Source organism: Cyclopterus lumpus, chromosome 17 (assembly GCF_009769545.1).
Source record: "Cyclopterus lumpus isolate fCycLum1 chromosome 17, fCycLum1.pri, whole genome shotgun sequence".
NCBI lineage: Eukaryota > Metazoa > Chordata > Actinopteri > Perciformes > Cyclopteridae > Cyclopterus > Cyclopterus lumpus.
Window position 1 is genome coordinate 11,658,016 of NC_046982.1, and position 27,976 is coordinate 11,685,991.

Genomic DNA, 27,976 nt, shown 5'->3' on the forward strand with positions numbered 1-27,976 from the left:
TTAGCTTCTCCCCTTCTTCATCGATGATTTCCATTATTATGACATGTTTATTTAAAAAACAGTAATAAAAATACACAAACACACGTAAAAATAATGAGTTGTCTATGAATCCTGAAGAAAAGCACAGATCCGTGTTTTCAACACAATGTGGGTAACACCTTCAGATTGGTATGGTCCGTTTTAGCCAAAGACTTCATCTCCCATGATGCTAAGCGAACGGCAGTCATGCTTTCTGTCGGCCCAGACCCATTTAAAAAGTGCATGGGCTCAGCCGGATTAGTTTGAACAATAATGCGATGTTGCCTTTGTCTTTATGGTTTGATAATGGGCCTTTGTGGCTGAATGTCTGAAAATAAAACGAGGATACATTTTGGAAATTTTCCTCAGGTTTAAGTTTCTTGTGGAGCCACATATGTTTACCCCTCTGGTCCTGCAGGGGGCAGACTAGTCGAGTGCCAAGTTAGACTATAAATCCTGCAGAAAAACTATACGGCTACTGTTATTACTTCTCCCATTTTTAAAAGTATGTTGTAAAGACCAGAAGACACAAATTATTTTGGTTGATAAGGTTTGATATATTTTTAACTTAGCAGAATTAGATAGATTTATTTTATTTATGCATTATTATTATTGCTGTTATTATTATTATTAGCATTATGTAGTAGAATCATTAGTTGATGTTGTTGTTTTTACTGTTGTGTACAGGTTTACAGGCTAACAGTTACAAATCCACCCTTTTTACTATTTTCTATTGCAAAAGAGAGGTAAACATATATAGGTTGACTTGACTTAATGGATGAATTCGACATATTTGGTAACAGGTATTGTGCGATAGGCAATGCATGTATTCTTTTACTCTGGTCCCAGAGTTTTTAGCTTCATGATGCAACAAACAAAACTGAAACAAAACTAAAATGGTAACAATCTTTTACAACGATACAGTGAAAACCTCAAAGGAAATATAAAAGCTATATATTTTAAAAATGAGTGGCATCAGCTCTTAAATCTTTCCTGTGAAATAAAGATTGATGAGTTACTTCTTGACATCTTCAGTTATTAAGTAAGAAAGCTGGGCTTCTTGGGCTGGACCTCCTGCTTCAAGGAGTCTTATCATCATGTGCAAAATGATGAGAAGGGTTTGAACCCATGAGGACATCACGTACACAGTTCTATATCGTATTCACATTCACACTCTGGTTAACCAGTCATTTACAACTTTCATCTAATCTTTTCTCTTCAAATGGCAAATAGGAAAAGCAGCACAAGTTAAATTGAAGCCTGGATGGCTCAGTCGGTAGAGCATCACACTTTTAATCTGAGGGTGCAGGGTTCATGTCCCTGTTCAGGCGTCAAATATAATCTTAAAGTTCAATCTCCGGCTCTGCTAGTCGAAGTCCTTAAGCAAGACACTTAACCCTGAATTGCTCCCTGTAGCGGTGTCTACGGTGTATGATTGTAAGTCGCTTTGGATAAAAGCGTCAGCTAAATGTAATGTAAAAATTGTTAATGCTGTACTGTCCTTGAAATGAAAACCAGGGTTTTTGCTCTGCATTGTACCAAAGTGAAGACATCACTGCAGTTCAGACCATTCAGGATTTATCCAAATATGCATGAGAATTAGTAAGACATCCTTCTTTGACTTCTTGGAAGGCATTCAACAACTCTATACTTTAATTCATCCATGCATCATCGAGCCTTTTCCTGCCCTACTTTCTTATTACTTACAGCTCTTGTGAATGCATTTCTTTCTTTTTGCATTATGCATGTCCCGTATCTGGGTGATACAGTCTACTGGGTTCTGTTCTCTAGTGTGCGGTTTATTGCTTCAGGGTTTTTGTATGATTTATTATTCTTCAACAATTCATTTGGGGGATCCCTTGAGTGCAAAACCAAAAAACACAAATAAAAGTGCACATATCTGTTACAAATATATGACATATGTTTTTTTATGACTTGGATGCTGAGAGTTGTAAGAGCAAAATCTTTGGCCTGCAAACTTTGCATTTGCTTCACTGTCAGATGAGGCCAACACTTTGTGGAGCCAGACGCTACTGAGCTGAGCTGTCAAGCCAGATAAAGTTCATCTTCTAGCATTGCTAACTGGTGGGAACCAAATGTAAACATACTTTACTTGTAGACATGAACTGACATACAGCACATTGTATGTGACAGCAAAGCGAGTGGTTCATTTTCCACACATGAGCAGAGCCACAATGAATGGTTAGCTCTTCCCACTTCAGGTTTTAAGAAACATATTGAGATGAGATTCCTCTTTAAAAGCAAGGCATTTTACTATGAATCGGCCCTGTAGCACTGACGAGACAACCTGTGTTGATTAAACATCTATCAGGGAAAAGAGCATGAATGGCAGGGCAGGTGCTTGCATAATTTAGTGAAATATACAACATAACATAACATGCATGACATGACTTGTTTGCAGTCAGAACTTCAACTATTTCTGTCTTGAGGTCTTGTTTAAGGATGCAACTAACGATCATTTTCAACACTGATTAATCTGTTGATTGTTTTATTAATTAATTGCGTGATCTGTCAATCATAGTTTCCCGGAGTCCAAGGTGAAGTCTTCATATTGCTTGCTTTGTCCAACCAACAGTCCAAATCCCAAACATATTCAGTAAACATATTCAATAGAGAAAAATGACATGAAACGACCAAAGATGCCAAACAATCACAAAGAGACGTCGAAATGACTACAAAGAGATACAAATTGATGACAAATAGACACAAAACAAACTCAAACAAAACCAAAGGGAGGATTTACTACAAAGAGAAGTGAAACAATGTTAAAAAGACAGAAAACAACTACACAAAAAGACACAAACTGAACACAACAAAACAAGCACAAATCTGAATATTTCTGGGTTTTTATAGTCTTCAAATATAGTGAAACTGAATGTTTCGATTTGACCGGTCAATTAAGGGAGAAATAATCAGTAGATTAAGTGATAATGAGAATACGCTCAGTTGTGGCCCAATCAATCACTGATCACATCTGACCTGTGCTATTCACAACTTCAGTTTTGATATGCGGTACAATCGGTTGAAGAGCTCGTGAAAACACAAGCTTGAATGTGATCCATCAGCTCTTGTGGGGATCAAACCCTCAGCTGTTTTCATTTTATACAAACCTTTAGTTAATCATGCCACATAACAAGTTATAGCTTTTATAACAAGGGGTTTGTTTTTAATTATTTTTTGAAGCCAGTGGGACACAATGTTTGACACTGTGGGAGATATATTCAGGCGTAGTCTTCCTTTGTTGCAAGGTTTGCTTTAGATGAGGCTAAAATGTTTCTGTAAATGAATCACCCAGGGAGCTCCAGAGGAGTCGTTGAAGGTTGAATCCTGTGTTTTTGTTCTTGGGAACCTTTTCTGCTGGGAAGGATTTTGTCTTTTTTAGCATTGGCCTGTTTTACATTTACACCTGCAAACTGCATATCAAGGTGGTAACAGCATTCTGGAGGTTTTAACCACTGTCCTTCCTGTCATGACACACTTCTCCTTTTAGGTCCTTTTAGCCACTGCCTCCTCTGTGTTTTGGGGCTCCGGGGCTGTTACCTGCTCTGGCTCTGCTATATACTGGAGTACATTTCTTCTAGATAATTTGATAATACTTTATGATTCTACTGAACTCCATTACAGGGAATATTTTACCTTTTACTCAACTATTTTTATTGACAGCATGGAGTTACAGATTAGATTTTAAAAACAAAACATTATTTATTTATTTATATTATATAGATTAAACTAAACAACGGTATATATAGTGCACCACTTAAATTGTGCTCCAGCAGTAATACATTTCGACAAAAATATTAACTCTATATATATAACTCTTTTAAAAGGGAGCAAAAAGTACTTTTCCTCTAATAAATTCATGAATTTCAGCTTTTAATACTTTTGTACCTTTAGGCTAAGTGAACTCTTGCATGTATATTTACACAGCTGAAATGCTACTTTTAGATTAGTAAAATAAATTTCGTCCACCCACTGTATTATTTAAACTGATCATGTGTTTTCTATAATGATTTTTTAATATTGAACCATATATCTGTTAAATAGGAAGACATTTGCCTCAGGGATTACTAAAGGGGTTAGTATAGGATTTACAGATATATAAATATAGAAAGCATCTGGCAGTCAGACTGTACATTTTGTGACTTGCAATTAGTCATATGTTCTTTTATGACTGCCATCTCAGTAAATGGAGATATTCATATCACCTGAATTTGCTCTGAGAGGGGGGGGGGGAGAGAGAGAGAGAGAGAGAGAGAGACGAGAGAGAGAGAGAGAGAGAGAGACTCTTCACTCCCGCAAGTTTGCTGTTAGAGAGAATATGGGGATTCATCTATTTTAAGGTTGACAGAAGCCTACATTGTCATACCGAGGATATAACGAAGAAGTCAGTCTGTAAAGGGCACCAGAGGAACAAGTAACCTGGATTAGCGCACATCATCATCATCATCATCATCATCCGATGAGTGATATGAAGAAGACAGATAAGAAAATGGAAGTGTATTCTACGGCTCTGCCGGGACGACAGGAGACATTCACACTCCTCATCTTGTATCTCCATCTGTGGCATAGGCCTATAGTGAGTGTTTATTTTTTCATTTATACATTCTTCCTGTCTGGGACAAAATATTCGTATTCAAGAAGTAATGAAAAAGTGCAGTAGAAGTTTTCCCTTTCTGCTGCATTTTAACCTATAAAGCTGCTTAATTAGAGCGACATTTACTGCAACGCTATTACCTTAATTATGCTCTGTCCTTTTCCGGCTCTTCGGAGCACACTGACGCTAAATGTCCTCATTAGGCCGCTGGCGCTAATTAGTGGTTATCAAGAGGCTCGCGACCTTCATCCATCACAGCTGTATCAATCAGCGACAAAGAAAATCAACAGGGGAAACATGGTGAAGGAAGACATCAAAGAGATGGCGTGCAGATGCTGTCTGATCGTGTGAGCTGTTAATATGCGTTTGCAAACTGCACGTTGAGAAGGACTTTGATTCCGATCAGTTATGACATGTTTTGGGGGCAAAATTACAACTTTCATTTTCAGGAAAATTAAAAAAGTTACATGTATATTATTTGTTTTACTTTGACACATTCTTCTAAGAAGGTTGAATGACAACATGTGGAATTAACAACAAATGTATAAATAAAAAAAAATAAAAAAACCATCCTTCAGTATGAATCCATGTCTGTTGTTTTTCAATGCGTTTCCTGTATCGCCTCACCCACTCACAACTTGTTTGCTTTAAGCCAAAGTAGAGAACTCAAGTTGTGTCGTTTTTTCAGGCTGAAGCGATTCATCCGGACTGCGCCATCATCTCTCAGCACCTGAGGGCTCGGGAGGTGTGCCGCCAGACGAGGAGGAGCGAAGCCCAAAACCAGACCGAGCGCAGCGGTGAGTTCACGTGTCACTTTGTGAGATAACATGGTAAACAAAAAAAAACCTTGGTCCACTGCATGCGGGATGTTTTTTAATAGGCAGGAGTGTAGGCTGAACTAAACTATAAAAACATTAAGATGGGCTTAAAACAGCACATTCTAAACACACAGGAAGGACATGTAGGTTAGCTTGACACATTTCTAAAAAGATCAATTGATTAGCCAAATAATTAAAACTGATTTAACAACAAATTGCTTCAGGGCTTATGACCGCAATCAGTTTATAAATAACAAATAGCAAATGAAGCAAAGAGACTAAATCTATTGTTTGTCTATTGCCTACATATTAGTTGATATTCATATATTTTCATGGCAAGAGCCAAGTTGTATTGGAGATGGATCAGTGGGCAGTGAAAGGTTAACTTTTAACCTTTAACTGCAATAGAAATATCAGAGAAGACCTGATGCACATAAAAAGAGACATCACACATTTACTGCTTACATGGTTTGCATAAATAATAATAATAATAGTGATTCAATAATGGAACTAGAAACCTTGGCAATAGCCCCTCCCCTACTTAATACCGCCTTTTTCGTGTGCTCAAACCACACCTATATCTTTTAAACTGTCTATATATTGATCTCAACTACACACCTGTAATACTTTATTTTTGATACTATGGATTTTGCTGCTAATATAATACTTACTGCTAATTGAGTATATACTGTGCCATTGCTGCTTTTTGTTCAGTAAATCATGTCTTGACCCCTATAATTTCACGTTGGTTTCCTTTAGTGGGATCCTTAGTTTCGTATCTTATTTTGAAAAGAATGAGGATGCAGAGACTGATTGTAATCGGTTATGTGCATTATAACACCTGATCTGATACCCACACTGACACCTGTTGGTCTTCCCGGTGAGGCTTCACCTGTTTGTCCTCCCAATCTGACTCGTTGACTTCATTGTATACTAATGAACCTGAAGTCTCCCAGAGGGCCGCACAGCGTGACGCCTTGTTCAACTGTGTCACTGATGCCGCGCTATTCTCCACTTCATCAGAAACTGCCCCAGAACAACAACACTCTAACAACTCCCCTCCGCTAGAGTGATGCACTTTAACATTTCTGTACTACTTTGATCCGAATTACCACTGATGACTGTGAACCCTTTGGGGCAAAGTTGTCCTCAGCTGCTCATTATGCAGATACATGTCTGCAGATTAATTTCACTGTTGAAGTGTGTGTCAGTGTGATGCCGACCACGCAGGTGACATGTAATCATGCAGAGCTGGAGAGCTATGAGGTGAGATTTCACCTTTGTGGCATAATGACATCGGTGACTGTCTGCTGGTGGCAATAGACCCAAGTAGACGTCATGTCCTGCATGCTGTTGTGAAACGTGATGTCATTGGCCAAAAAAATACGGTTGTCTTCCATGGACTCATTTGGTTTGATTCTGGTCTCCACCACTTCGGTCCAGATTGACATGACTTGACTGCTGGATAGATTAAGTGGATGAATCCTTGTGACTTTAGTGAGGTCCTGACTTCATATAGCACCACCAAGAGGTTCACATTTGGGGGTTTTAAGTTCTGTATAACATGAATTTTGGTTCCACATTCATGAAATTGTAACTTTGTTTATCCTGACTTTTCACATTTTTATTTCTACAACAAGTTTAATGACAATCTACCCGCCAAACTAACGCCATTCCCACTGGACTCAGTGTTAATTAGCAAATGTTAAGATGCCAACACACGATGGTAAATGTGGAAACTAATACACCTGTGAAACATTTTAGCATGGTCATTGTGAGCAGACCCTGAGATGAACTCCAAAGGCCTGACTGCGCACAGGTGGCTGACTATGACACTGTAACTTACTGATAAGAATGTAAAATACTCAGAACACAAAATGTCCCTTCTACTGCACCACAAGTGGAATCAACACTCTGGACCACTACCACACGCCGTTCAAAAACATCTCAAGAGCATAATCGCTAACCACGTTAGGGAGAGCCAGCATGCTGCCATCTTGCTGAGTGCTTTTTAAAAAATTTTATTTTCTTACTTCTTTCCTGAGCACCAGACTTTTGACGACATTTTGAAAGTCTTTTGTTGGAACGGGAGAGGTTAGTCGCTTTGCTGCAAATGCATGTGTATTTTTGAGAAATTATTCCAGTAGATTATTTGAAAGTGAGAAGGCCTTTTTGACCCAGTGGCCGTGTTGTCCCCGGTAACGGCGGTCCTGATTGCGTGTATGTTAGCGTAATTACATTAGTATTTAGCTGTTCTTGTTCTTGATTAACAACGCACCAATTTATCCTTCATTGGAACTGGTAGAGACGGTAACACGTCACATTAAAACACCCCTAATTATCTTTAATAAACCGTGCTACCATGCAGATAAACCTTACGTAGCTACATAAAGATGTGTTTTTTCATTCATCCAAATTCTCTTTTAACATTGATTGATTGGCATTGAACTAGATTGATATGAAGATTTCATATAAAAATTATATGAAATCTTAAAATTTGACAAAATATCCACTCAACATTACCATTAAAACTAAATTCCATTGAGAATTCATAAATGCACACTGCCTGATAAATGCATTGAGAAATATAATTTCAGTTGTAATACAGTTCCTCCCACAGCGGTGCTCTGGCAGCATTCACTGTGTCCAAGGTCATTTCAAACGTCATTATTAATCCTGTGGTTACATGTATCGCTTCTTCAAGAGCTGGTTCTTGATAAAGGCCCTAGAATAAATCACTGCTTAGTGGGATACAAAACCTTTTGATCGACATGAAAGGAAATTAAGGAAATGTTTGAAAACTATGAAGTGCTTGACATGAGTGTTAATTGTGACAGGGGACATTATGGTTTTACTCAAATGATTGTTCAAAATTCCCCATAAGCACAAACTGTCAGTTTATATAATTCAGGGGTTTTGCGGCACTGGATTTTGTTACAAATGTTTATTCAACATATATCGTATAATTGTGCCTCTTTTGTTCCAATCTCAGGCTAAAAATGAAATATTTTCATAAACAACGCATCACAGTTTTCACATCCCTCTGTGTCTGTATATTTCAAATCCAGAGATCTGAATTTAAGCAACAAGGAGCTGATGGCAACAATATTCCACCGCTTAACAGTAAGAATTGTATTCGCACTTGCAAGCAGTCTAACCTGTAAGGGCAACCAACGCTCAGCATGTATACTGGTTACCCTGTTCACCATCTTAAATTAGCCTGTTAGCGTGCTAATATTAGCTAAATTGCATTAAACACAATGTGTAGCTGAGGCTGATGACACTGTCATTAGTTTTGAAGGCTCAAACCAAAGTACTGGACAAGGTATATTTTGACTCAGTGATGGCGCTTGCATGTTTTGAGCACATTTTATGGCATTTCATGCAATAGCTGACTGTCTGATCAACAGACCCGCAGGCCCACATTGCTAAAAAGCTGAATCATCACAATCTTCTTCATTTCTGTCAGAGTTGTTGGTAAATCAGCATTTTTGCTCTCATCTAACACCAAATTGTAATAAGTACAACACTTTCCTCATCACATAACTGTTCAATGTTGCTCATGTGAAGTAAGACATTGTGAGAAAAACTAAACTAACCGGCATAGGCTGCACTCTAAAACACCCACATTCATTATTTATTTTCTTTTTGAGCCCACATACTGTCATTGTGTCAGAATAAGCTGTCCGACAAGTGGCATCCTGGGCGCTGTACTACGGATCCTGTCTGTGTGGACCATGCTCGGTGTGTGATTTAGGCATTAATTGATGGCAAATAGTGCCACTCATGATAAGTACAGCAGACAGTCTTCATAAGTGAAACTTGGCTTGGGCTAAGGCAAGAACAACAGAGTCTGCCACTGACTGGCTTGTGTTTAGGCAACTAAGACACAAATGTTCCTCTTTTATTAAGAAATCAAAATCAGAATATTATTTGTCTGTGCGGAAAATTTAAATGATCCAAGGAATTTTTGGAAAACTATAAAAACCCTCTCTGTAAGCAAGAACTCACAATATACCATTGAAATGGAAATCTGCTTTTGTTCTCCCACTGTTTAAAGGTGCACTGAAAGTGATCAATTACATTATTGTTGCTCTTGACAAGAAGCAACATTGTGCATCACTGTTTATTGATCTGTCAAAGGCATTTGACACAGTTGACCATGATGTTTTAAGGCTGCTCAGGGCTCTCCGAACAAGCGGTCGCTTGGTTCACGAGCTACCTGAAGAATAGGTCTCAGTGCATAGGGTCTATCCTCTGATATTGCAACAGTCTGTAAAGGTGTGCCACAAGGCTCTGTATTAGGTCCACTTTTATTTACTGTTTATATAAATAATCTGGACCAAAATGTGGTGGGCGCTAACTGTCACTTATGCTGATGACACTATATATTGCTGTGCGTCAACTCTTGTGCAGGCAATTGATCTTTTTGTTCAAAATACTCTATTTCAACTGAAACTTGTTTTAAATACAGATATGTTTTCAAAATGTCAGAGTAGGCCACAGAATATTCTTTCGGTGGTCACTCTTGAAGGAAGTGAAATAGAGGTGGTTGACTCTTATAAATATCTGAGTATTTTGATTGATAACTCCTTCACTTTTAAGCCACATGTGCAGTACCTGGTGAAAAAGTTGAGGTTAAAACTGGGTTTTTATTATCGAAATAAGCTGTGCTACTAATGTAAAAAAGCGATTAGTTGCTGCTACTTTTTTACCTGTGTTGGACTATGGTGATCTTCTTTACATGCATGCCTCTCCTAACTGTCTTTCGTATGGTGGACACGGCTTACCGTGCTTCACTGCGGTTCATTACCAACTGCAAAGCTCTAACCCTAACCCTAACTAACCCTAACCACTGTGAGTTATACTCTCGGATGGCCTGCTTTAGCCACCCGTGTTGGCGCTGTCATTGGTATACCTTCATTTATAAGGCAATCCTTGGTCTACTCCCACATTACCTGTGTGTCCTCATCATGAAGAAAAGTGTGGGACAATACTCCTTGCGTTCTCAGGACTTCCTGATGCTCACTGTCCCAAAAACCAGAACGGAACTGGAAAAAAGGGCTTTTGTGTACTCTGCACCCTCATCCTGGAATATGTTGCAGAATACTTTGAAAATCAAAGAACTGATTCCACTTACTGGTTTTAAATAAAAAATGAAAGAAATGGAGTCAGGTTCTCAAAAATGTCAATGTTTCTTAAATTAACTCTGTTATGTCACTGTCTCTTAACTTCTAGTTTCTTTTAACTTGTCTTGTTCTGTGTTTTTTGTTGTTGTAACTATGTGTTCCTTATGTTGCTGCCTGTCTTGGCCAGGTCACCCTCGAAAAAGAGATTTTTAATCTCAATGGGATTCACCTGGTTAAATAAAGGTTTAAATAAAAAATAAAAAAAGACGCTGTACCTCATTTAAACTCCAACAGATTGTCAACAGCATATGCTTGTAACCACATCCTTTATTTTGAAGCCTGCACTTCACTGTCAATCTCAATAATGTTACCCACAATGAATTTCAACAAGATGCACTTGACAGGGGGGCTGTTTGAAAAGCTTTTTTTGGTGAATAATTATGGCTTAGTGTGAATTCGAAAAAAAGTGTCTTTATATTTAGCAGGCTTAGTGTGGCCACAGCAAGTGTTTCAAGTTATCCCTCTTAATGTGAACGGAAGCAACTTTTTACAGCAGATAATTTGCATTTTATATGGGACCAGATGATAACTTTACACTTTTTTAAACTCTAGCAAGAGAGTGCTATAGATTCTACTGACTATGCACAAAAGAAGACCAAAAACAAAAACAATTAAGTGCTATGATGCACTATCGGAGAGGTTAATGTAGTGTTAAGCATAGAAACAGGAAATTAGAAATAAACCACTGGACCCAAACAAATTTGAACCAAATCAAAACTATTCTACACTCTACACTCACATTGCCTTCCATAACCCTTCTGAATGTCTTTTGTAAATATTGTCGATGACGGTACAAGCTTACCAGAACCTCAGGTGGTCCCCAAATATATATCTGTAAATATTTAATACTTTAATTTCACACTGCTCTGGCTCCGTCAGAGAAATAATAAATGTTCTAATATATGATATTACATAGTGTGGTGTTTTCTGAGACAAAGTGGAACAAAGAGAAATGCAATTTATTAATTTTTTAACTTTACTCAACCCATATACATGAGGGACGGGTCCAATACAAATTGTAAATTGCTACTAGTGATAGAATACTAACATAATAACATTTTTGTATTCATAAATGACATACAAATAGATAAGAACGTGTGCCAGAACTGAATAATTAACTGAAAAGGTAGGAAATCATGCAAAAGGAAAAAACTATGGAAGTGATTGTGTGAATGTTGTGCACACTGTTTGACTGATGATGCTGATTGTTAGAAGTTGTGGATGACTTTTCTCATCATATAAACACAACCTGAATATGTTGGCTGAGTTTTGGATGGAACTGCGACTGTGTCTATTAAAACTAATGCAGGTGTGTGTGTATATAGGATTACCACTGCTTCACCAGGCTTTATCTTAAATAAGGAGCTGGAAGTGTCAAAAGAGCTCAAACTAGAAGAATAGATATCCGCACACTTAAACTATGCAGAGAGCTTTTAACTTTCGGTCTAAATGACCTTACATGGTTCGTAAAAACTAATGCAGAAAAAGTTTCATTTATTACAGGTGAGCAAAAAGCAAAGAACACATAGAATAATAAAAATCAAGTAAATTAATAAATAACAAAAAATCCTGTAAAGAAAGCAATATAAAGTAAAATACAAGGTTGTGGCAGTTTGTTGGTGTGCTAGAGCCACCTGCTGTGTAAAAGCCCCACAATTCATAGCGCCACCCATGAAACAACAATTCATTAAGCTAACAATAAATGAAACGACAGATCTGAGATCTGAAAGTCCCTCTCCTGGATCCTCGGCTTCAGGAATATCAATCTGACTCAGCCGCCTGACAACACAGGTCCTCTGTGAATAACTGCGTCCTATCATCGAGTGACGTTTGCGATGACATCATTTTTGTGAGACTACCCAATTGGATGCAGGTTGTTTTTGTGAGATAAGGACACACAGGAGGAGAAGTGGATAATGGATTAGATTCGCTAGCTTTGTAGATGAAATAAGGTACAGAGAGAAAATTTATATTTCACAGAGACGGATGTCTGCCTGTAATTTACTGCTGTGGCTCAGATTAATGTCAAAAGCCACAATGGATTGCTCAAATAATTTTTATTTTTATTTATTTTCAATGATATAAAAGAACAGAAGGTTCAAGGTCGTATAAACTAAATTGTGTTGCATCTTCTTAATCTTTAGTCTTGTTAAAATATAAATATTGACAGTTGAATTACCTTCCAGTACATGAGTGACAATCAAGTTTATAATAAAAGGGGTTTAAATATGAGTGTATCTGATGTTATTATTAACTGTGCTTTGATTCCCTTAAACCTAATTTAACAATCAAAATGTATGGATAAATAAATGACGACACTAAGATGTGGTTCCCCGACATCTTGCTCGGAGAAGAATATGAATCATAATTTAACATGTAGTAAGACTTTATTTAGGTTTCATTTAGAAATCGGACACATTTCTATGTTGCTTGAAACTTATAGCGCTGGAGGAGTTTAAAATTAATTAAGTATTTTATTGCATAAAAGCAGTAAATTGTTCTTTATTTTGACTACATTTCAGCCTTGGGGATAAATGAAGAGAAAAGAAAAAAAGAATCTCCTTGTATTGTTGCCTATTATCACAGCCTTTGACATTTACTCTCTGTGGATGGAGATGACTGCCGATATTTGCAGTGGTTTGTACATCCCAATAAATTATATGTATCAGAGTTACTCCGTCGGCTGGTATGGATTTATTAAGCCAGTAGTAGAAATATTCTCTTCTGGTTGCATGAGAATTAATATGGGACTAGGTAATCAGGTCACCTCTACTATAGTCGCAGTGGTTGGTGTGGGTGGATTTGCACCGATGAAAGACCAGGGATGGGCTGAAATATTCCAAGCCTCCTCTCAATAAATGTAACAGCAGGGAGTCTGTGATGCTGTGAGAAAGAACATGTCAGGTACGAACACTGGAAGAAGCTGGAGCATTGGACTGATGCACATTTTAAGTGATATTTGGTTACTTTCACATGCACACAATCCTGTAAGAAAAGCAATCGTCTTTTTAAGCAGTTTATGTGAATGCATAAACTGGTTCTTCTTACTATGAATGGATAATATTCTTTAGATCATCCTTGTGTTTTCCTGGTGTGCAAAAGACATAATTAAAAAAAAAAAATGTCAAACTAGAGTATGAGTTCAGCCATGCCACAGCAACTCTGTGAGGCCGTACATGCTATATGCTAACATCAGCATGCTAACATGCTCGCAATGCAACATGTTGATGTTTAGCAGGTAGGTCCATATTATTTACCATGTTAACCTTCTTAGTTTAGTTTGTTAGCCTGTTAATTAGCACTTAGTCTTACATAGCCAGACCTTTTTCCTCAGCACTGTCAGTGCTAAATAAAGGTCATTCTCTGCACATCATTCTGGCATAGAAGAAATAAACGCTGCCGACTTATATGCCAGTCTACATCCCGTGAGTCAGACTAAATAGCACTAAACACAAAGTACAGCTGAGAAAGATGTGAATGTCTGACTCTGAAACAAATTTCATGCAATCATCAAATAGTTCTCAAGAGATTACACTTAAAACCACAACCGCAACAATTTTAACCTTTTCGGATTCATCCCCTGGGAACCTTGACATTTCGTGGCAATCCACAAAATTGTTGTGAAAATATTTGTGTCAGGAACCAAAGTGGCGGAACAAATGATGGATTAACATTGCGTCCATAGACAACCCAACATTTCAGAAAACAGAAACAGGTTTCAAGACTCGCAACAGAATTAACTTGTCGGAGGCTTCACAGTCTTGGCCCTGAAGAACCGAGAGAAGTGGATCTAGCTTTTGTGTTGCCAAGTTGTCTTCTGAAGAAATGTGACGATTTTAGTCCGCAGACAGAAGCACTCAATTGATATTAATGTGATGACAAAGGACTGACAGGAAGTATGAACTATGTAGGAATTAGATATGAAAGAAGCCAAACAATACATTATGCAAATGTCATACATGCATCTAATAATTATTATTGTTAATTGATACTTTTTCACCACCGCTGGCAGCTTTGAAAAAGCAGAGCTGCTGGGAGGAAATCACGCAAATACAAAAGATTATCGGAATAACAATGGATGCATAATCATTCTTTGTATCCAGTGAAATTGAGTATGCATGTAGCTCGCGCAAGTGATGTGACCCTAAACAAAGCCTGGAGACATAAGGATGTCTGCTTACCTCTGAATAATTTGTCTTTTGACTGCTGAAAATCACAAGGACTTCAGAGAATATTTTCTATGGTGATGTTGGAGAATGTTCTCAGCTGTACCAAATCTTAACCGGCACAAATATCATCACAATTATGTTGTGAATGAGTAGAGTCCCAATAATTGTAAGGCTTATAAATCATCACACACAAGCTAATCCATGCAGTCGTTTGTCTTTTTTATTCTTCTGATTGTCTTATGAAATATGTATTTAATACAGTATGAAGTGTCGTGTATCCTGCGCTTCCTTAGAAGATCGGCTTCTAACAGACCGGTCCACATGTGTTTCCGGTCAGTGTCCCCCCTCAAGAATGCCCTTTGACCTGTTGGAGGAAGGGTCTGTTTCTGTGTGACATTATGTGATCTCCAATCTTGATATATGATACTCCTTCCTGTGTCTGGAAGGTACGTGTTTAGATTGGGGGCCGCTGTGTGACGGTCTCCAGTTTTCAGCCTATATAACTTAGCTGCCTTGCATGATCCAGTCAGATCTTCAAATTGGCTGAGAAGTTTCTCCGAGCGATCTAGACGCTCGTTCCGACATGTGATTCCTGCCTGTAATAAACTCTATTATACCAGAAGAACAGTGTCCGCGGAAGGTTCCTTCATCATCATTCTTCAGCATCACTGCCGCTTGAAAGATACAACAAACTTATACATGTTTATGAGGTATGAATGCCCCTTGTAACCTCCTACATTGGTAATATTTCAGATGAAGTTGGATAAAATGACACAAACACATTTTAACCGATACATTTGATGTTTCAGATGATATTCTTTTAACTGAATTTACAGAAAAAGCGTGGTCTCATCCATTGCAGTTATGTGAGCATTAGGAGTATGTTCATCAAAATAAAAAAATGAAAGAAAGAAATGTTCCTTTTGGGTGTCATTAAACCATTGCAGAGGGTGCAACAAAATGATAAGTCAAAACCTCAAATGAAAAGGAAATATGTGATTCATGGTAAATGGACCTGTATAGTGCTTTTCTAGTCTTTCGACCACTCAAAGCACTTTAATACTACATGACATCATTCTTACACCGTAGGCACAGCTACGGGAGCAATTGTGGGGTTAAGTGTCTTGCCCAAGGACACATCGACATGGGCTAGCAGAGCCGGGGATCGAACCGCCGATCCTCTGATGGAAAAACCACCCTGCTCACCACTGAGCCACAATCGCCCCATGTGTCATGTTTGTTTCTTGTATTCATTTGAGGAAATGTGAAGTCTCACTCCACACAGCTCTGATGTTTTCGTCTCCTCAGTGGACAGGAACTTTCAGTGATGTTTACTTCACTTGCTTATGTTTATGATGATTTATTTGCTATAAGTCTATTTCATTTGCACTTTAAAAAATTTAATCAATACACCACCTCAGCCAAGTGTTGGAAATGCGCATAAAAACAGGTGGACGGAAACACATGTATTGTAGAACCAGCGACATTCATTAAGTTTATAACTTTTTCTGTGTAAACAAAGTGTATCACTATTAATATAGTTATTTATTGTTGCTGACTGTCCCTGCTCCTCCCTCTGTCTGTGTTTCTAGGGTGCAACACAGAGTGGGATGAGATCGGCTGCTGGCTGACAGCTGAAGTCGGGCAGGTAGTCAACAAATCCTGCTCTGAGATCTTCCAGCATTTCTCCAGCAATCAAGGTTGGTTTCTATTTTAATCTCAATCTCAACAAACACAGAAGAGAAAACACTTAATTTCAGTAGTTAAAATATAAAAGTTAATGTTGAAGTCCTCTTGCTCCAGTGATAAGTATAATCATCCGTTCTGTATAATCTGCAGAGCAATTGCATGCTGGAGTTGCTCTGATGAAGGAGCACAATGAATTATTCATGTGTGTTTGTTGGCAAGAATATATATGCTCTGGGATGTTTCTGGCAGAAGAAATGATGCAGAGTCTTGTCTGCAGGGTTCACATTTAGTTAGACTTCCTCTTGAGCTGCTGAAGGATCTGTGTTTCCAGAAAGATGGTGCCAATGACACCAAGAGAGACATAATCTGAATAATATACATGTCATGAGAATAAAAGTGTTGTCTAGTTCAAGAGGTTTTAAATTTAGAATGATTTTCCTTTTTTCCCTGTCATAGTAATCAGTACAATCAATTATTAATCATTTGCATTTGTAAATTAGTGTTTTATAGGCTATTTGTTTAAATATGGGAAACGTTGTCTTCCAGTCAAAAGACAAAGATGTCAGACTGTTTGTACTCAGTTGTCTTGACACAATTGCTATTATGATACATCATTAAAGGAGGTCATTGAAGGTCAGGGTCATTAAGGAGTCATGTCCTTTCCCTTCTTACTTTGATGGAAATAAGGGCTCATGATGATCTTAATTGCAGAGCACTCAAACAGACCATAGTCTTTGCTTACAGCGCTTTAGTTGACAGCTTTAGTTGACAGCTTTAGTTGACAGCTTTAGTTCCCATTTGCTCAGCCCAAAAGGGAATAGAGAAGATGAAAAAAACCTTCACACGGTCCAGCTAAAGCCTCCATGTGCTATCTGGCACACACACACATTCAGATGTCCAGGCCTACAAACACAGCAGTGCACAGCGATCAAGCTGACAATCTTTTCCCGACACCTGCTGTTTCCAAATGGACGTTTCTGACTGAATGCACTAATGGAGTGAAATGGTGTAAGACAGGAACTGTCAAGTCTCACAGTCATATTGTGTACAGGAATTTAATTTGTAATGATTGTAGCTTACAATAAATCGTACAGTACATTTTAAACACTGTTGATAACTAAAATGGATTAATTTGCTAATTAGTTCATAAAGATTGTGAGGCTGTGTGGCATGCACACACAACCTTGTTGACTTTTGTAATATTAGGCTATTACTTTTGGCTACTGGTCCCTTGGATTTGAAACTATTTTCAGCAGAATTAACTTCCAAGACTTCAAACTAAAAATAAGCCACAGAGAAGATTAAGAAGAAGAAGAAGAAGAACACATTGGTTGAGCTTCTGAATAGGTTATATGTATTGTGAACATATCTGTGGATGAAACACTATAAACTGGTTTGAATCCCTTCTGTCTGCTCCCATCAGGGTATGTTTCCAGGAACTGTTCGGTCCACGGCTGGTCGGAAATGTATCCACCCTACGACGAGGCCTGTGCGTTCAGCGACGACAGCGAGCCTGAATCTGAGGTCACACACAATGCTGCAATCATGCCAATCAGTTAATTATTAATTTTGTTGCTGCTTCCTCTTTGCTCTTCCTCCCTCACGTTTTCCTTTTCAGTTCAGCCCTCTTTCTGGTTTAGTGCAGAGACAACACGCACTTCTGATACTTTTGTTCCAAGAATACATGTAAACAAACAGCTTCGGTGAGGAAACAATCACATGTGTTTGATATACAGTAACTCTCGAAGATAAACTACAGCAAGGTTTCAGAAGATGAACTTTGATGTCTTTTTATAACTCTATTGAACTTGAATCAGTTTTTTTATTGATTATAATGTGTCCTGCATTAAGGGAAGCAGTGCTCTTTTATTGAAGTAAAAGCAGCACTACAACATTGTAGAAACACTGTGTTTGAAGTAAAAATCAACACTTTACATAAGTAAAAGTATTAACATCAAAATATACTTAAAGTACCAAAAGTATCAAAAATCCCATTTCAGAATAATATTGACTAAATTATTGGATGATAATTACTGTTATTGTAAAGCTGAAGCTGTTAAATGTGGTGCTAATTTGTATCTAGTTTATGCACTTGTGAATTGCCCCTTTAGTTTCCCTTACGATAATATATTATATATCCACGGCACTTCTGTCAGATCCACTGTTTTCACTCATCACCTTATTTCCCATTCATACATTTGACAGCATCACAATTCAGTGTTTGTCTCTCTGCAGACGAGTTACCTCTCCACGTTCAGACAGGTGTACACAGTGGGCTATGCCACCTCGCTTATCTCCCTCATCACAGCCATAGTGGTGTTCACTGCCTTCAGGTAAGATCAGAGCATCACACACTGTCCAATAAGAGGGACAACAGCTAGGATGCTCACTCACCAACCATTTATGTAGTTCAGATTCCTAAGAAGGGCCTGTTAAGATGGGCGGTGAGCAAGAATTAAATATCCATTTATATAGTATGAATGTATATAGCTGGAATATGCTCCAACAGACACACATATCCAGATATTCACATGGTCGCCTGTCAGATCAATAGAGGCCCCAGTAAATTGTGATAGGATTGGGAATCTATTATTAGTACTGTTTGTGTATATTTGTATTTGTGCCTCTTTCAGGAAGTTCCGCTGCACTAGAAACTACATCCACATCAACCTGTTCTCCTCCTTCGTCCTGAGAGCCAGCTCCGTTTTCATTAAAGACACCGTGCTGTTTGCTGACGAGACCCTGGACCACTGCTCCGTGTCCACGGTGAGCATGCTTATTAGCCAATAATTATGCCACATCTGCTGTCTATTTGAATTAACAATAAAAAGAGGACTGCCAGAAGGGAAGACACGTGATGAATGGCAGCTGTCGTTTTGCAGCGAAATCCCTTCATTAGTCCTTTAGTTTAAAAAGCACGTAGGTTTAATTTGTGTTGATGCCATGGAGGACATGTTAATAAAGTGAAATGAGAAAAGTGTATCCAACTGTAATTGTTGTACTATAATTATTATTATTACACCATGTAGTGAATTGTGTAGTGGTTTATGTAGCCAACCATGAAACCTGAAACCTAGTTGTGGTGAAAGGCCCTTGACTTTTAACCTTTACATGACCCTGTGTACAATTTCCTGAGTGGTTGTTAAGTGGATTGTGTTGGCAATGACATAAAAGAAACAAACAAACTGTTTGCCAAAATAATTTTGCATTGTGGTGAAAATATAAAAACAATCTGGAATTTAAAAAATATATATTTTATATATTGTTTCATGTTATCAGCCTACTTTGTTTTTATCAACAGTCCCAATAACTTGTACTGACATGCAAATGTCATAGTGCCTCATGAATTCATAATTTAAAAACAGAATATATTAAAAGTATAGATTTTGTTATTAAGGCCTTTGTTGGTCTACAGAGATCATTCAAACTACTATTTTACTGAACTGCCCCATGTTAGATAATGACACATCCGCTAATAGTAACTTTGTTTTACGGTGTCCTCTATAGACGGCGTGCAAGTCAGCCGTGGCTTTCTTCCAGTTCAGCATCCTGGCCAATTACTTCTGGTTGCTGGTGGAGGGCATGTATCTGCAGACCCTGCTGGCCCTGACCTTCGTCTCTCAGAGGAAGTACTTCTGGTGGTACATTCTGATTGGATGGGGTGAGTGGAGATGACTGAGGAGGTCGTCAGAGGACAACTGATGATTGAATCTATACACATAATCTTCACATAACCTGATCAAGTCGTCCCACGAGCCCACAATTAATTTACAATTGCTCAATTCAAGGGGGGGGGGGGGATATGTTAAACACCCATGTTGCAAGAGGCCAAGCATTTAATGGGGATTCCTGTTGTATCACTATCGATAATCTTACACAGGGTTGCGTTGGGGGACACTTTTTTAAAGTGTGTTTGTACAGAAGCACATTTTTCACTGCCATTTGTAGGAATTTGACTTTACGATGGTATTTTATCCGGGTTCTCATTGGGTTCTCATTTTGTCCGGTTCTCATTGGGTAGCTGACAAAGATTCTGCTGTCTTGCAGACATCTTTGCATGGCCAGAGGCTTTATGGTTCTGGGTTGTCTGTCCATTCTCGTGCACAAAATCTCAAAATCTGAATTCCTTAATCCACTTGGACTAAAGGATGAACTGATGTGATTCTTGGAGGTCTGAGGCCAACGTCACTGTGATGTCTTATGTCCGTCCAATGCGATCTCTCAGAATGAGGGAAATCCTTCAAACTGTGCACAAATAGGATAAACTGATGCAATTTTGATGCAACCCCACATTTTTTTTTCATATGCAAATGTCTGACAGTGTTAAATAACGAAGCAATGACATTTTGGACGGACAAGTTTCACTTCCTTGTGACTTGTGCATCTTGTTGGCTGGTTTAGTCATTCCAGGAGACTCAACATAATAAATTACCCAAAACGCACTCCAGTCTTTGTGAGACTTATCATGCACTTGAGTCTGTCAGAGAGGCACTGATTCACTGGTCATTCCTGAGCCGGTCTTTGTGGTGTTGTTGTATTGCATTGAGTGCTACTGGAAGGTTTTCCTGTTGGTCTGTCTTGAGATTGCACTATACAGTCACATTTGAGGGGTATGTATTTACACAATAGCTGAGTGCTTTCCCTTTGTGCTATTCTGTTTCTCAGTCAACTGATTTATATGGTCTCACCATCCCTTTCTGATCGCTATATATTTTCCCTGTTTAAGCCTGTCCTCCCAGGTGCTTCCACAGACTGTATCACTTCGGTCCTGTACATAACATGTAACAGTACAAATACAGGCTGACAAGTTGTATTTAGTGCAACAGCGAAGGTGACAAACGACAGCATACCTGTTTGATATTGTGAGGACAGAAGCAGCATTTCTTAGTGAGGTGCAAGAGTGCCTGAAATCTTTAGCCAACAGAACCAACAATTGGCAAATCCAAATTTCTATGCACTTGTTGCTGAGCAAAATCTCCACCTAAATATCTCAGTCCTGAGTATCCGTGTTTTTACAACCTGAAAAGCAAACCAGGGTATGTTTTTGATTTGGCGCTCACGCAGTGGCTCTTGTGTGTCTTATCAGCATCTCGTTCTCTCTCCCGTCTCCTGCTTTTATCCAGGGTCTGTTTTCTCTTTTGGCATGGAGATGCAATTGGGAGACGGATACATGTAATACACAATGTGTTATCTGCCTTACAACATTTTTATTAAAAATGCATTACATATGCGAGTTGGGGATCGAGCATTTGATTAATTTTACTTGACACATAACCAGCGTATAAATAATTAATCTCTGCTCTCACATTGCAGGGCTCCCATCAACAGTTCTTATACTTTGGGTGTCGACCAGATTCTTCTATGATGATAAAGGGTACGATTTATCACACGATATGCAGCAAAGCACACGACAATAGTAATTATTCCAGTGTTTCAGTGTACTTGAATGAATGGAAATTGGCTTTAATTGCAGTTGCTGGGACGACACAGACAATGTTGCTATTTGGTGGATTATTAAAGGACCGATAACAGTCTCGCTGCTGGTGAGTGGAGAGTAGTATCTAATTTAAATTCATATGATTTTATAAAGACAAAGGACCCTCCATTTTCATACCACCTCCTGCTGTTTTAAACTGAGAACCTTGAAAAAGGTTGCTACAAACTTGATATCATGCCCAAAAGGCTATTTTGATCAAACTCAGAACATAAATTGTTCCTAATGTCAAAACATAACTGGTTGCTTAGCTTACATACTAGTAAAAGTAGAAGTAGAAGTGTAGGTATGTTTCGCTTTTAGAATCCAATAAAGAGCAGGATCAGGTAGCATCCAAGACCAGGTTTCACTCAGTGTGGAAATACTGCATGCAGGGGATGTTCTACAGTTTCTAATGCAACATGAAACGCAAACAAAATATAATCATGCTCTGATTGATTTGTTGGTTATCTTTATGCATGAGGAGGAAGATTGGTTTAAGGTTAGTTAGAGTAAGAATATCAGGCTAAGCCAATCAGAAGACAAGCAGGGTGAGTCATGCCTTCAGTATCCAAGGAAAACAAATATTGCCTATTATAGATAATAAACCAATTATTCAGGCAAGCTAGAGGTAGTTTATGCCAAAGCAGACTTAATTAAGTGCTTGCTTTTTTAAGTTTAAAAAAAGGCTTAATGAAAACACTAGGTAGCCTCCAAACACTCATTGTTCTTACTGCAGTCACACGCTACACCATGTGTATATATAATCACTGTTGCAAAGTTATAATTAAACAATCACTGTTATACCAAGGGTCAATTGCTAATATCCCAGCATTTAGGCATACTTTATCTTACTGTATATGCAATCTAAAAAAAGATGTTTCTGCATTACAATATGGTTTTTTTTTTTATCTCACTGTGTGCATGTTTGGATTCTGTGATTTGTCTAATTGGGAATACGTGTGCATGCAGATCAACATTGTCATCTTCATCAACGTGATCCGGATCCTGGTTCAAAAGCTTAAATCTTCAACCATGGCCGGGAACAATGACACTGGACACTTTATGTGAGTCACGACTTACTGACACAACTGAACCATAACATTAACATGTATCCCTTATAATGACCTCGGCTCCCTGCTGGGAGTTAAGGTCCTTGCAGCTGAGGAATGGATCACTGATTGTGAGGGAAGACAGAAGCAGCTGTCATGTGTGTCAATACTAAGTGGCACTGTGCCACTTAGTATTGAGCACACATGACAGTAGATTATCCGTTTTTTTTAAATATTGATTTTATATATTTTTTTGCATATTGATTATGGCAGAAGCAGATTAAAATGTCAGTAATGCTCTTCTGAAGAACAAAAATAGCTGTTGAATTAATTTTTTGTCAAAAAATGCCAAAAAAGGGAACATTTTTATAGTCTATACAGTTAAAACATGTTCTGTTAAAAAGATTGAAAAAAACAAGGGTAAAGCAGCACATTCATTACTGCAGTGCAATCTTTTATTTCGGGTTTTATCAAGATTACATGGGAGTTATAAGTGCATGTCTTTTCTTTGATGTCTGCCTGCAAGCCAGGACCTCAAACAAAAAGGCGTGAAGATTGAAACCAAGGTAACACACTAAATATTCTGAAATAATTGTGTTGTGCCAACACTATAGGAATTAATTTGAACCCCTGAGGACACCACCTGACTCCGGATGCATATGCTGATATTGTAGCGTTGTACGACACATACAACAATAGATACCACCAACATCAGATCTACTAGTTGTCCACCACTTTGGTCCTGACTAAAATATCTATTACCAGATAGATTGCCATAACATTTTGTACAGATATGTACGATGATTCCTAAGGACTTTGGTAAGCCCCTGAATTTTCCTCTAGTGCCACCATATGTGCTAAATAGGGTATATGGAAATACCTTTGTCAAATAAATTAGGAAGTAGCAATTAAAACGTGGTCAGTTGGTGGAAATGTGCTTAATTCATTGTTTTTTTTTGCGACATTTCAAAGGTTTGTTTAAAATTCACTTGACAACTCAATGGACACAGGGCTACAGTTGCGAAAGCACAGCTGTAAATAACACAATACATTTAAAAACATTAAATAAAATAACAATGGCGGAATTCCATTTGGAGGTTTCAGTTTCTGGGTGCTGGTTTCTTAAGAGCTGGCTGGCTTTCACACTGCCATGGCTTACAGCGCTATCCTTTTCCTCCTATGACAACATGTGTGCCGGTATCCATACCATTTGGTGGACTTTTGCAGTTACAGTTTGTTGTAAATCAGTTTAAGTATTAGATTGTGAAAATACGTAATTAAAAAGACTACACACCTAGTAGTAGCGTTGGTGATGTATCTCTCACTGAAGCTATGATGCTTGCAGGTTTCATAACGGGGTGCAACATACACTCACAACAACAACGGGGGGCTTCCTCACTCTTTCGCTTCCCGTGTACTAAAAAGAGTCGCTGGATAAAACGCAGCAGGTAAAACATCAGGTAATAGCCAAGTTAACTGGCTAGCAAGTGTTGGTGATGTACATTGTGTAAGATGAGAGATGTTCACTAAGCAGCTTCACGCAAAATAAACAAACCTACTGCAAACTGCAACTTTGTTGACTTGCAAGATTATCTTTTTCAAATTGAAAAAAACCAATATGTGCCATGTGAAATAGGATCATAAGATTATTTGTCTCTCGCTGACAATAGGGTCCCCTGGGGAACAACGGGAGAGGAGGGACATTGCCTCTATTTGCTTGCACTTTGAAAGTGTGCAGACCCTGATTTTCTTCATACAATACTTTTGGAGACAAATTTAAATTGAGTCAGTGCTTCTTGAACTATGGAAGAATTGTTCAGTGTTAAGGTAAAACTGCTGATATGTCGAAAACGGTTGGCAGTTTGAGTTTCTTTGAAGAGTTTACTATGAAGAGGGAAAGAAAAGAGAATTGATGAAATCCCTTGATAAAGTACTGAAGTCTTCCTCACAGTTCAATAGCGAAAATGGTTCATCTCTGAAGCTCAGAAATCCTTCTTTACCTGAGTGAATCCTTCTTTCCTTTTGACATTTGGTTGGTTTAGATTCCAGCTCAGCTGAATTAACAATGAACGCAGCATCTAAAAATAGCATCACATGCCCAATATAGATGTTTCCTCTATCGTTGTGCTACAGGATTGTTCCACCAGTTCAATCAATGTTTCACACCATCTAAAGCTTCATCTCTGTCTTACAAACTTCAATCTGATTCAGGCCCATGAACACACAGGCACAAGTCTCCAATGCGACAAAACACAATCCTATGATAGGCCTGAAAATACTCCAACCTTAAAAAAAGAAGAAAAATGCCAAAACGTTATGTTTGATAAGAGTGATTTATCTACTACTACTACTACTACTACTACTACTACTACTACTACTACTACTACTACTACTACTACTAATAATAATAATAATAATAATAATAATAATAATAATAACTTATTTATATAGCAGAATATCCAGAAGACTATTGTCATGTCCTCGTTCAAGCTTTGAATATGATGTGCACAATGTGCAGAACCCTTTATTGGGGTTAGATTAACCAGTGATTGATCTGCGATAGATTATGTTTTAAAGAGATTCTAGATCACTAGAAAATCATTTTTGCAGCTAATTTACTATTTCTGTGACATAAAAGAATAAACTTTAATACAGATTAAGGGAATAGGACAGGTGTACTCATCCGTGGGAGTGGTTGAGATATCATGCAGAGGTGGAGTTTTTATTTCAAATGATGACATGTGCAATGATATAATGTCACCACAATTAAATAACATTTACACATCATTTTCATCACCAATCTGATTAGAACTAAACTTTGATGCACAAGGCATCAGGGTTTTGTATTTTGACGTTTTAATCTATTCCACTGATGACGAGTCATTTTAAAAGGTCAGTTTGATTTTTATATCGGCCACATCTGCTCTACCTTTGATGAAACTTGGCGGAATAATACATTCTGGCATTTAAAACTAACACTGATAAAGGGAAGTATTTCAAACTGTAAAAAGCTATTATTACTACATTTTCAGATTTTTGTTGTTGAGATGATGCATCTTAATTTAAAGCACCTGGAAACTTTGGATTTTTTATGATTTGTCTTTAACATTAAATAAGAAACTATTAAAGTCAACAAAACAATGTTAGTATTATTTTATCAATAATTTATGGCTAAAAAACTTCGATGAGAGTATGTGACATCAGCTTTTTCCAAAATGAGCCCCACCGACTCAAAAAGAAAAGATAACTAAAAAATATAATAGAGCAAAGATACTGAAAAGAGCAAAGATAAGAAGAAAGAATACAGAAATCTCTTCTGTGAAACAGCCAGTAGATTATGTGTCCACGAAAGTCCTATCGTCCTTTCGTCATAGCTCGAGGTTGTGCCTTAACATTCCCTGCCGTCAAGCCTTTCTTCTTTCGTTCATTCCTTTATTATTTGTTTACTTCAGGAGACTGGCTAAATCCACACTGTTCCTCATCCCTCTGTTTGGGATGCACTACACAGTATTCGCCTTCCTGCCCGAGAACACCGGAGTGGCAGCCCGACTCTACATCGAGCTGGGTCTGGGATCCTTTCAGGTATAAAGCAATAGAGCGGGATCAGAATAGGCGTAAAAACGATTTCAAGACGAATCCCAAAACAAGTTTCCATAAGGTGAATTGCTCACAGTAAGATGCTCCTCATTTTTCAGAGCAGACATTTTGACTTATTGTAGGATATTTACAGTTGTTACTAATAACACTAACGGTGACTGATTTCCCAGTAATGAATGAAATAAGCACATAAACCATTTCCTACCATTTCCTACTTTATGGAATGTCTTCCTTAAAAAAAGTAAATACTTCTGTAAAAACAGTCTGAACACCGTACCCTTAATTTGGGAGCATATTTTATGTCTTCATTCAACATGCGGCGGCAGACTAATGAAAGGCAATAGGTCCTTTTCATGGCAGCCATTTTGGCTTGTCATTGCACGGGTAAACACAGGTGCAATTCAAATGTTAGTCATGGCCCTGTTGCAGGTGGGCGAGGGTCCTGGTATTGTGCATGCTGACTCAGTGGAATGGATTTGACAACATGGGACAATTATTCACTTTATTATTACACCTATGTTTACCCAGCTGGGACATGTCAAATGGCTGCTCTGAAAAGGGCCAATAGGGGGAGGGAGTGATGGGGAATGACTAAACTTTAACCAGGGATGTTGGCCGACACCTTTTAACTAAAGTCTAATTTTAAAATGATTTGGAACAACTCTTTAGGCTGGCAATATTTATGTATTCATGACACATTTGTCTAAGAAAAAAGGCCATTTGTTTGTCACTGACTAGTGAAAATTGGGGAACATTGGGGAACATTGGGGAACATCCTTGGATCCTGTTGAGTTCAAGCTTAAAATCAGACCAAAAACTGTTGCAATATCTGAGGAAGAGATACCTTGAACTATTAATATCTAAGGCTATACATATAAGAGTATACATATATCATGAGCACCTACTGTAATTTAAGTAGAGTGTGTATATAAGATTGAAGTGTCATGTCTCTTGTGTTGCAGGGTTTTGTGGTGGCACTGCTTTACTGTTTCATGAATGGAGAGGTAAGTGACTATGGGTGACAGTAATGTGATACGAATGTTCAAGCATGTATCATAGACAGACGGACGGAGAGAAAACAAACTACATACAGCTGAGAAGTTTTCACTACCTTTTCTACTAGTTTGTATTGCTCCATTTTCTGCCACTGAGTTTTTTCTGGTTCTGTCACTCGGAGCATGTTGTTCACATGCATGCGTTTGTCTGCAGGTCCAAACAGAGCTGCGGAGATGGCTATGGAGGTGTCACAATCAGAATCATCTCACGCCGGCAAAGCGAAGCATCACTCAGATAACAGTTGAAGCCCGTGGGGGGCCCAGGCGGCCTCCTTCTAGCGGAAACATCTCCTCAGTTTGA

The 27,976-nt window shown here is 38.2% G+C and overlaps 1 protein-coding gene and 1 non-coding gene across 2 annotated transcripts; both read left to right on the forward strand.

Moving 5' to 3' along the window:
- Window positions 1–1,276: 1,276 nt before the first annotated feature.
- Window positions 1,277–1,349, forward strand: trnak-uuu. Its single transcript has one exon. It is a non-coding gene; the product is annotated as a tRNA-Lys (tRNA).
- Window positions 1,350–4,528: 3,179 nt separating this feature from the next.
- ghrhra (growth hormone releasing hormone receptor a) lies at window positions 4,529–27,976 on the forward strand. Its single transcript, XM_034555395.1, has 13 exons — window positions 4,529–4,615; window positions 5,322–5,430; window positions 16,402–16,509; window positions 17,922–18,022; window positions 18,734–18,831; window positions 19,132–19,264; window positions 20,006–20,159; window positions 21,812–21,872; window positions 21,972–22,041; window positions 22,944–23,038; window positions 26,476–26,605; window positions 27,583–27,624; window positions 27,830–27,976. The coding sequence occupies exons 1-13, from the start codon at window positions 4,529–4,531 to the stop codon at window positions 27,974–27,976; spliced, it is 1,335 nt and encodes a 444-aa protein (XP_034411286.1).